This window comes from Penicillium manginii (assembly GCF_028828005.1).
Source record: "Penicillium manginii strain IBT 31320 chromosome Unknown utg000008l:1.0-3226943.0:1.0-3228205.0, whole genome shotgun sequence".
Classification (NCBI taxonomy): Eukaryota; Fungi; Ascomycota; class Eurotiomycetes; order Eurotiales; family Aspergillaceae; genus Penicillium; species Penicillium manginii.
Window position 1 is genome coordinate 316,911 of NW_026643109.1, and position 11,390 is coordinate 328,300.

General features: G+C 49.3%; 3 protein-coding genes across 3 annotated transcripts; 1 reads left to right on the forward strand and 2 right to left on the reverse strand.

Annotated features, from left to right (window-relative positions):
- Positions 1–268: 268 nt before the first annotated feature.
- trm61 (tRNA 1-methyladenosine methyltransferase subunit GCD14) lies at positions 269–1,696 on the forward strand (the record flags this gene model as incomplete). Its single annotated transcript, XM_057107410.1, has 1 exon — positions 269–1,696. The coding sequence occupies one exon, from the start codon at positions 269–271 to the stop codon at positions 1,694–1,696; it is 1,428 nt and encodes a 475-aa protein (XP_056954788.1).
- A 315-nt stretch (positions 1,697–2,011) lies between these two features.
- N7533_010761 (UBA/TS-N domain protein) lies at positions 2,012–4,742 on the reverse strand (the record flags this gene model as incomplete). The annotated part of the gene is made up of 4 exons (XM_057107411.1): positions 2,012–2,113; positions 2,176–3,096; positions 3,191–4,318; positions 4,401–4,742. The coding sequence occupies 4 exons, from the start codon at positions 4,740–4,742 to the stop codon at positions 2,012–2,014; spliced, it is 2,493 nt and encodes an 830-aa protein (XP_056954789.1).
- Positions 4,743–5,582: 840 nt separating this feature from the next.
- Positions 5,583–6,576, reverse strand: N7533_010762 (uncharacterized protein; the record flags this gene model as incomplete). Its single annotated transcript, XM_057107412.1, has 5 exons — positions 5,583–5,597; positions 5,679–5,808; positions 5,863–6,156; positions 6,214–6,317; positions 6,370–6,576. 5 exons carry the CDS (start codon positions 6,574–6,576, stop codon positions 5,583–5,585), a joined length of 750 nt encoding a protein of 249 aa, XP_056954790.1.
- Positions 6,577–11,390: the final 4,814 nt, after the last annotated feature.

Consider the following 11,390-nt stretch of genomic DNA (forward strand, 5'->3'; position numbering starts at 1 on the left):
AAGAGGAAAAGAAGGCGAGGGGCATTCAGAAGGAGAAAAGAGTAGAACGACGCGGGGCACAGCATGGAACTGAATGACTCGTCGCATCAACACGCACTGATTGGTCTGGTCCACATGACCCGCAGCCCTGAGCCCTACTTTCCTAAAGGGGATCACTTTTTCTGCGGAGACTGACTACAACTGCAAGACTTCAAGATTGCAAGGCTCATTCTCCTTCAACCTTGAACCTTACCATTGACTCATCTGGGCTGTGTTTCTCTAGGCAATCATGCCCTCCCCTTTCCTGACCCCCGGTGAAACCGCTCTCGCCGACAATGTCGCCCTTCTCCACCTGCGCCGCGATGATAGCATGCCAACGGTCCTCCGCGCCTTCGACGACAAGAATGAAGGCTACAAGGAGGGAAAGGTCTCCAATACTCGATTCGGCTCATTCCCACACAGTACTCTGATCGGTCAGAAATGGGGCTCTCAGATCGCCGCCTCCAAGGTCGATACTGGCTCTCGCGGCCGCAAACCTACCAAGCGCAAAGCCGAGGAACTTGATGCGTCCACTGGCGCTGACGAGGACAGTGTCTCCACTAAGACGCCAGTGACTGCTAGCAGTGGTTTCCTTCACCTGATGTATCCGACTCCGGAATCCTGGACTCTATCACTACCGCATCGCACCCAAGTCGTCTACACTCCGGACTACAGTTATATTCTCCACCGACTTCGCGCACGCCCGGGCAGCACGGTCATCGAAGCTGGTGCCGGTAGTGGCTCTTTCACCCACGCGTCCGTTCGCGCGGTATTTAACGGATACCCGGGCGAGGAGCCCGCGACCAAGAAGCAACGATTAGGCAAGGTATGCAGCTACGAGTTCCACGAGCAGCGTGCCGGACGAGTGCGAGAGGAGATCACGGAGCACGGGCTCGACGGACTAGTCGAGGTGACTCACCGCGACGTCTACGAAGATGGATTCCTCCTTGGGGACCCGCAAACAGGCCGATCGCCCAAGGCCAGTGCCATCTTCCTTGATCTCCCCGCTCCTTGGTTGGCTCTGAAGCACCTGGTGCGACACCCCGCCTCCGGTGCAGAGTCACCGCTGGACCCCAACGCCACAGCTTACATCTGTACATTCTCTCCCTGTCTCGAACAGGCTGAGAAGACAATCCGCATGATGCGCAAGCTGTCGTGGCTGAATATCTCAATGGTCGAAGTGCAACACAACCGCATCGAGGTGAAGCGGGAACGAATTGGACTCGATTGTGACGGAATTCGCGGTGCGACGGTCTTCCCCAAGACCGTCGATGAGGCTGCCAACAAGCTCCGCGAAGATGATGCGCGCGCCAAACGCTTTCGCTTGGGTCGTACGGAGGATAAAGAGGCTTCTGCTAAGGAGAAGGAAGCTTCCTCCGTACAAGAGCCAGCTGGCCCGTTGTATAGCGTGGGTCGGTTGGTTCATCGCTCAGAAAATGAGCTCAAGACACATACCTCCTACCTAGTATTTGCCATCTTGCCTCGGGAGTGGACCGAGGAGGACGAGCAGAGGTGTCGTCAGAAATATCCCTCGGACAAGGCGGATAACAATGACCGCCTCCCAACGGGGAAGAGCAGGAAGCAGATGAAAAGGGAATTTAAGGAGCTACGCTTGAAAGAGGCCGCGGACGAAAAGGCAAAAGCTCAACAACCAACAGAAGAGACCTCTGAAGCATAGAAAATGCTACAAGCTTGTCTCCGCGGAGCATAATTATTGGGTGTACTATTAACTCGGGGCATTTTCAAAAGCGTTCCATCCATTCTATACCATTTCTCTATGATGTTTAATTTGAATTCATATTCAAACGCAAAGTGAATTTGTGATCGTAATCTCATGTGCATATAAGCCTTAAGGGGCTGTGGGCAAGTATATTCTAAAATGTACTCCGGTTTGGAGCGTGGAAATGAAGCCAATAGTACGACATGGCCATGAAGTATGGAACAATCGAAATGACAGATGACAGTGAGAACAAAATCAAGGTGAGGACAAAGCTTAGAGGTTGTTCTCAACTCGAAACTTGTCCCATGCCTCGTTCAATATTCCGAAAACTGCGCTAGAGATCATGCGTTGCTCGGTCGTGGCGGTGGTTGAGATCTAAAGGACGAGGTCAGTAGGGAACTCTCCAGACAGTAGATGAGACTGATTTTGAGACATACCTTATCCGGGTGAACCTTCGCGATACCCTTCATATATTGAATCTTAACCTTGTTCGGCAATACAAGCTCCGCAAGGCTAATCTTCTTCCACCCAGACTCGGCCCAAAGCACCGTGTCCAAACTACCAAGCAATGCACGCAGGTTGTCTTGCTTGCCATTCTTCCAGTTGGCGATCTTCAAGTCAACACTTTCAGATAGGGCGAATTTCTCATCATCCTCACGTTCCGCAGCCTTGTTAGCCTCCCGAAGACGGCTAACGGCTGCAGAATCTTGCCCAGTGCCCGAGGAGCCAGAAAGATCTGATAGTGCGGATGGCTTCTTAGGCGCGGGCGTGGGCCTCTTCTTCGCGGGTGCTGCGGGCTTGGGTGGAGCTTTACTGATCCCAGAGGCCTTTTCGCACCGGTTACGACCTTGGATACTGGTGCTTCCACCATGACCTGACTCCACTGCCAGCTTCCATGTCTGCGCCGCATCTGCCCATCGCTCGAGGTGTTCCAAGGCCTCCGCTTTTCGCATCAAAGCCTTGCCAAAGAAATCTTTCATCGGCTTTGGGGAATCACCGTTGCCGAGATCAATCGTTTCAGCTTCGCCTTTAGAGGGGCCGATGACAGCAAGCATCGTCTCGGCATCTTCAATGACAGCCTTTGGCTCACCGATGCGTAAACCGGTCATAGCACGATTACTGCGGATAATGATCGTGATTGGATGCTTTTCGGGGAGCATACCTAGGGCAGTAGAGTAGCTTTCGTGAGCAGCAGCGAAATCCCCCCCGCTTCCATGCCTCGGCAGCCTTCTCGCGATGACGGTGGGTGGACTGAAGAGCTTGTGGTGAGAGTGGCGGTATAGACCGAGGTGTTGCCTTAGGGCGTATTGGGACCGACGCCGACCGTTGCGGGGAGGAGCTGGTGACGCTGGCTTCGGCTTTTGCGAGAGGGGCCGGTGAGTCGAACAAATCAATGTTCGACTCGGGAGCTGGTGCTGGTGGCTGAGGTCGTCTTCGCCTGGCTGGACTGACATACGCGTGCGCTGATTGTTCCTCAGCAGCGAATCTCGATGCGCGAGATCTTGGTTCCGCAGAGCTTGGCCTAGATGGTCGTTGCAAGAAGTTAGGTTGCTGGAGGTGTTGAGATGGAGATGGTTGTCGTAGCTCGTTCCCACCTGGCGCGGTCGGGCGTGTAGGCTTTCGGGGAGGACCTGAATTTCCACCTTCGAGGAGCATCGCTTCATCAGTCATGTTAGGATCACCGCTCTGTGGCTGTCCAGTTTCTCCACGCCGGGGAGGTCGCGGGGGCAACGGCTCTTCTTGTGTAGAGGATGCATCTCTCATCCACTTAGGCTGGCTTGAGTCGTGTTCCGTATTGAACTCATTCACAGCTTGCTGGAATTTCTTGCTTCCCGCTTTCCAAAATGAGCCCGCAGTCTTCAGCAGGTTGTTACCAAATTGAGAAGCTATCTGAGCAGGGTCCTTTTCTGCGGCGCCTGGGCTTCGGCTATCCTCACGCGATTGTGGTGTCTGCGATCTCCCTTCCCGCATCCACGAAGGACCATCGCGGTTGCGACTTTGACTTCTGTCTCCTCGGCCATCGGCTGGGCCATTCGATGCTGCCCGGCCCTGAGTCTTCTGTCGAGCCTCAGCATGCGCTGATGTCAAAAGGTAGCTAACTGCACCCTGAACATCGGTCCCCGACTGCGTAGTTCTAAGAGCTTGGCGGGACTTGTCCGCAGGGAATCCCATGTCGACTAATTCCGCGATAGCCCGATCCTCATCACTAGATGGCATGGGAGAAGAACCTTGTCCTCGACCATTGTTGAAAGACGGTGTTCGTTCTTGAGGGCTTGGCTGGCGAGGGATCTCAGACACTGGTTTGCCTAAAAGTCCGAGGAAGTCGTCGTCATCATCTTGAGTCGCAAGGGGTGCAGGTGCAGGCTTTGGTTTCAATTGATTAAGTCCAAATGGATCGTCGTCATCGTCAAAAGCATCCAAGCCACTCGTATTATCCTGCATCGTGATTCCCGCACTTGGTGTGCCTTGCCGAGAAGAAACATCGAGCCGCGAAGATGAAGCAGAGCGAGGGATAGGGAAATTTGTTGACGCATCGACCGGTGCCGCGGCATTGAAAGCGGCCAATATATCTTCTTCCTTCTCGGCGGGGGGCGAGATGGTTTGCGAAACGGGGGTCGGAGCCTGGCTGCGAGCGCGGCCTTGTTCAAAGCTATCCCAGAACTGCGTGTTCTGGCCCCCCATATTGGGCTTCGTATCGGCTACGCTTCTCAGCTTCCTGCTTCGCCTTTTCTTCCTGCATGCGCTTCTGTTGTTCCAGGAGAGAGAGGTTCTTATTGTTGGAAGAGGAGTTGAATGACACTAGGTTCGCGAAGCTGTCTCCGGTAGAGGCGGCGGGTTTGGCCGGCGAATTGGAACGGTTCGAAGCAGCGGACATTGGTGTCGATCGACCAGAGGCGCCATTTGATCGTACATTCGGGAACATAAAGCCAGAGCCCATTGGAGGGGGTTTGTTGGTGGGCGCATTTGAGTTGGAGGACCAACTCAGCCCGTTCAAGTCGTCCATAGTGGGCTAGGTGTTACTCCGGGGAGGAGTTAGAGCTTGGAAGGAATGCCTGATGGAAGTCGGGTGGGTTAGGAGATAATGGATGGATGCAATATATGTGCCATGATCTCACCACGCGCACGAAGAATGAATTGAGGATGTTTGCTGTGGACAAGCTTCTGGGGCGCATTGAAGGACAGTTGCGCCCCCCCTGCTGTGGGGGGGAATCTGCACGTGATGTTTCATCACCACCTGGGGCTTCAACGGTCGGATGTTATCAATGTAATAGATACATGAAGAATGGTCAGAAAATATTATGCAATTCAGCTGGTTATGTCCGGTTATTCAATCAGATTTCAAAAAATTCTGTGTTCCAAAATTGACTTGAGAAAGGGATGGGGTTCAAGTTCAAGTTCTCATACTACAGACGGGCATTAAGCTTCCGAGGTCGGACATTTATACTAGTAGTGTCAGTCACGGTGGAGCATGACTCGGAGTTTGAGAGACACATTTAAGTTTGAATACCTACATATGTAGATATTTTCAACTTGTTCCCGCGACTTCTATGGAAATTATACTAGTAGCATTCGTTGTCTGATCTACTGGAAAGAAAGCAGAGTCTGAAGTTTCCCGAATGAGTACCTACATACTAACTACCAGTGGTATCACACCGTCAAGTAGATACTAACTACTAGTAGTATTACTAGTACAGTTGGCTCCTGGGCAGCGAAGTCAGCTTCAAGTTCCATCTCCAGGGCTCATTCACTGCCAGTAGTCAAAGTTGGGAGTATATCGATACCTACCTAGGTAGGTACCTAAGTAGATTGTATACAGTAGTGGAAGAGTGCCTCTCTTCTCTCTCTACCAGGGGTGTCGCTAAATATAGAGGTATCAACAGTCAGCTATAATCATAGTTGCTTGGAGACACATGATATCATGATGTTGTATAGCACTTACCCTTCCATCCCAGCACCAGAAACTGCCAGTCTCATTCTTCTCCTCGATGACTTTGAGCATTCCCGTAACGCTTTCATCGGCCTGAATAGACCCTTTCACTTCCCAACTGAGATCAATATTTGCCATCTCTCTGTAATGTCATCAATAACTGCAAATTTGAACAGCTGGTGGATCTGTGACGCACGTTTGCACTTCACCTGGATGCATAGCTAGAACGCTTGTATGGCTCCACTTTCCGCCTCTTCGTGTTAATTCGGCCGCCATGTGTCTAAGCATTTGGTTGAGTGCGGCCTTGCTTGCGCCATAAGCCCCAAAACCATCTTCATCATCTCGGAAGATAGTAGCCGAACCAGAGTCCGAGGAAATAAACACAACCTTGGAAGGTGGTGATTCCGGGTCGAGATTCACTAGTTTCTGTGCACATAAAATAGGCCCAATAGTATTGGTGTGCAAATGGAGCGCAAAGTCGGAAAAGGAGCTTCGAAAATGTTCAACACTTAACCCAGTCTGCTAGATATTCGAATTGGAAACTTACATTTCAGTTGCACGGTTGGGATATCGGAGGATGCCAGCATTGAGTACAATATTCTTCACTCTAAGTCCACTTCGGGCAGCTTCCCCAACCTTGTTGGCAAATTTCTATCATCTTTAGTATCTGTCTTGTGAATTATCTGGGTCTGAAAAGTCCCACCTGGATACTCTCTTCGTTTGTAATATCGCACGCTTCAATGATACAGCGCTCCGGCATTGTGCAATGAGACTTCAATTCTAAAATTCGATCGGCTTTCGACACGTTCCGAACCCCTGCGATGACGTGGTGGCCACTTTGCAGTATTTGACGGACGAACTCAAGGCCAATACCTCGAGAGGCGCCGACGATAACCCACGTATCTGCCATTGAGTTAGAATATAGTTACTTGACCGTAATAACTTCGTGCGTTTATCCTCCTTTAAGTAAGTTATACCTAGAGTGTTGATTGAAGGGTGGGGTAAGGAAACTAGTGGGGTTCTCAGACGATTTGCATAGGTCGGCGCAACTCTTTCCTAGAAGGGTATGTCCACCCTTAGTTCTGGAAATGGAAATGAGAAGATCCAGAAATGATCTATATTAGACAGACGCATATGCATTTTGCTTTGAAATCCGCTTGATAATAAGTCCTGAAGATAAAGGAAGTTCAAAAACAGGAGTTCTGGAACTACATGTACGATACAACATAAGTTTCTGGACTAATCCTAGTTCGGGAATCACAGTCTGAAAACTACCGTAGTTTCAAGATTATCAAGCTAGTTATTATAAACTTGACTCGGTGGCTTGGCATCTTTTTACAAAAGTCTTGGCCTAACATCATTTGCTGAGATTTGAGCTTGATTTAGCTCATACCTGGCCACTTTAGACTCCGCGCCTTGTGAGAAAAGGTTTACGTTGGTGTCGAAAAGTGACCTATGCCCTGAGGCCATAGACCCTGAACTCCAAGTTACCGATAAACTCACATAAAGACAGTAAGATGTGGGTTTCGACGAAAACACCCACCTATGTGAACACTGCGGTGAGGAAATCTATCTAGTCAGTTCCTCACATAAACACGCTGGTCCATATTGTAGCTTAAAAACGGTTGATGCTAAAGAATTGTGTCTTCTTTTCGTCTTGAATGCCCTGTCAATCATTTCTCAAGACTGTTTACTGTACAGTCATTTTGCACAACTGACATTGTTCAAACTTTCCTCTTGTGATTCAACGGTCAATCAATCATCAATATTCCAATTACTCAGTATGTAGCTTGACTGTCCTTCTGTCACTATTAGGCCTTTTCACATCCAAGAGAGTAGTCAACCTGCTTCCGCTTCGACACCGACAGCCCCGGGAATATACATCCCACCCCACATAAGCTCAAATACCATCCCCAGTACCCTATGCGACGGAAAAGAAACGAAATGTGAAATCGGATATGACCACACCAGCAGTTCCAAACACACATCGCACGTTCACCGAATCCGAGAATTAATACGGATTTCTTTACAGGGGATGCCACCTGAGCTACCAGCGCGTCAAGCACAGCACCAACCCCAACACCTTGTCTGGATGAATTCTTTCGTGGTGCCCTGTCCCTTTGTCTCAAAAAGGCCTTGGTACTTTGCCTTATAAGCCTCTGACACGGCTCGGGACTCTTCGATTGAACCCCCCCCCTTCACCTGCCGGCTCTTTGATCTGTTAAATAGCCTCCATGGAAAAAGGCGAGATCATCTGCTGGCTATCACTTCAATACCCACCTTTGGAAGTTCTGGAGTACCCACACATTGTCCAGTGTTCTACTTACCTCTTCTTATCCTAGCCACCAAGTAACACTGCAGCACCGGCCGATCATCTCACGGCAGCATCTCTCGATTTGCATTGAATTCCACTGTTCAGTCGCCGATTCCCTGTCTTTGTTTTTGAATCGAACCGCAATTCTTGCCTGTCACGGTATCAAACATCAGCCGTGAGCAATTTTGCTCCCTTATTGTCTTTTATCACGGTCAAGAACAATTTGTATCCCGGATTTCGTGTTCCTCGAGGTCGCATTCGGCTTTGGGGATTGCGATTTCACATCACAGTCATTACAGTTGACCTTTCAAACTTATTTTTATTGCTTTCTTTCTGACAATCTGACACTACCTTCATCAAGGAGTGTGGATATTAGCTTTGAAAATGTGATTTTCTCCAGGTTTCCGGACCCCTCCCTGGTGAAGATTGAGGGTGTCGACGACCTCAGGCCGCCAGCTTCTACATTGGCAAGAAGGTCGCTTTCGTTTACCGTGCCAAGCGTGAGGTCCGCGGCTGCGGTGGTGAGTGTACAAAAAGATGAAATAATAAAGAAAAAGTGGTATTCGGGCGGCAAGCCTGATAGAGATAGCAAGTAGGGTCTTCACCAACTGAGTAAGAGCTTGGTCTATAGCAGTGCCCATGTTGATGCAGACTATCCGGAAATGAAACGTATCAATATTTCTTCATGTATCCAATTTAAACGAAAAGAGCTTCAATGTAGCTTAAGCGCTTTGGGATTATCACATGTTTTGTAAAAAGAATTCAATGGCATAGCTGAACTTGAATGCGCCTACTAATCAAGTACTACTACTACTACTACTACTACTACTACTACTACTACTACTACTACTACTACTACTACTACTACTACTACTACTACTACTACTACTACTACTACTACTACTACTACTACTACTACTACTACTATTGACCTTCCAAGGTTGGAAGTAGAGAAATAGTATATTTCCTGTCACATTCTTTCAACAGAGGATAGTAGTATCTGTCACCTCCACCTGGGAAGGGCTGCCACTGGCGGTAGGCACACCTTCCACAAAAAAGAGAATCGCAGCAACTGCCTGCCCAGGTGCCCAAGTGGGTAGGCCTACTAGTTGAAGACACTAAAAAAATCATCTACCTAGGACCTAGGGACACTCCGTAGTCACGTTTGATTCCCGACCGTGGTGTCTCTGCACCTCAGCACCGTCACCTCAGTAGCTTTATGCGGGGTGCTACCGAGAGCAGTGCTGATCTTGGTCGGTCTAGAGATCAGCAATATCGCAGGGTTAACTCAATATCAGACCGACACTTCTAAATCGATTCCGCATCAGCCTCTGCAGTACTTCCCGTGTGTGAGCTCTGCCGATGTCCGCTACTACATAAATATATCATTTTCGATGGGTCACAACCTTGGAAATGACACTGCTGGTTAGCCGCGAAACCTTTACTATGCATAAACGAATTTTGTTATCCAACCTTGAAAAGTAATGGGCAATCTGGTCAAAATAATTCCATTGGAAAACTTGAAAGATAGCTCTGGAATACAATTGCCCGCTAAGCTGTGTGAATTGCAAAAGAGAAGAAACATGCAATACTATGTACTATTTGTATGTGGAAGTACTCCAGAGCTAACTAATTCCTTGGAGGTTGATGTATCATTTGAAGTGACGCAATTTACAATCCATACCTCGGTACCTATGTGATCGGCAGGAAAGTAATGGATGACATACTGTTCTACTCTATAGGTATAACAAGCGATTGAAATCCCCGCCATGCGCCGTACGAAGTAGGAACTGCGCAAAACCCAAAGAAGATCGCGACAAACTACTCCGTATGGAGGACATTATTTACCCTATATATAACGAGTCGCTAACCAAGTATAGTAAGGCGTGGTAAATATATTACCAGGTACATTGAATATAAAGTGGGGGCGAGCCAAGTTCCCGATCATCCGAGTCCTTTTCAGGTCCGAACACCCTGATCTCCCGTGGAGTGGATACACAATTTTTCGCAGGAACCCTAGGCGCCGCCGCGATTGCAAGTCCGGGTTCCAAGGTTTTCTCTGCCCAGGAGGACGATGGTCATGTCTTTGAATAATATATTTAACGTTCATGATGTGATCTCGACTTTTGTACTACGCCGACTCGGAATGACCTGCAGACTAGCGATGCGCCTCCTACACCTTACTCTATTCGGTTAGGGTACCTAGGTATTCCGTAGAAGGAAAAGGGGCCGACCAGCTAGTTCGACCCCCAAAAATCCCTTTCATGGCCCCGCAGAAGGTTTAGGCCGGACTCCGTGCGCTTTCAAATTGCAGACTGACCTGGATAGCCGGCCGTTGCATCAAGTTTAATCTCATATCCTTCTTCAGAATTTGAATCAGAGCTGGCTCGTACAGGGAGACTTTTGTCTGCCCAGGTGGTGGGTGTTGGCTTGGAAGAGAAGAGGTACGAGACATTGGTGGTCATCTGGCTGATTTACCCCTGAGCTACCGAAGTATACGGGGGTATCTTGGAATACAAATACCTTTGTGGAACTCGAAGAAAAAAAAATTAGGGAAAAAAAGCAAACACATAATTTCCCCGACTGGCCATATCGAAACAATGGCATGCGGGAAGGTCCCAGTGATACAATCTGACAAGCCAAAAGCATTTTGAAGGCCTCGACCGGGCCTACACGTGTATATACGCACCTGGCGACACGAAATAGACAACTCAAAGCGAGAGTCGAAATGCGTGGGCCAATGCGCTCGAAAGATAGGTTGGCAGTCTCCACCGCCAACTGCAGCACAATGGGATTGCAGCGGTAGATTCACAGGTTCCTAGCAATCAAGATGTGTTGTTGTCTTAGAGGGAGAACCCGACTCCTTGCCTGAAAACATCCCCGATGCAGGCAAGAGTCGGCAGCTGGCAAAAGTCAATGTTGTACCCAACCACCCAGGAACAATGCATGCATGGCGCTGGAGCCGTTGTGATAGGCCAACGAGCGTGCAGCGACAGCGAATGAAGCATGGCTAACGAGAACGACAAGTCGACAGATCGATTGGCCACGACTCCACTCACCCGAGAACCCCTAGTATCCAGTTGCGGATGACGCCGATACCTCTGATGACCTAGTCTCTGTCACTTTATCGTACTGCCTGCAGCTGTCGACCGTGCTAGCAATTGACGGTGAACATGGCTCGATAGACATGTATGTATGGCGTTTCACGTACATATACGGAGTACAGCCTCAACTCCGTACCGTGTCTCCAGACGAGTCACGCAGCTTTTGAGGGCTGACACTATTGAAGCCGCATTGTGACAGATCATGGGAATCTGTCACGATTTAGTATCTTGACCACATTCCGCGCGTTGACCAAGCGATCTGCATGGCTTCCGGCTGATCAGCAGGCTTTTTTCTTCTCTGGCATG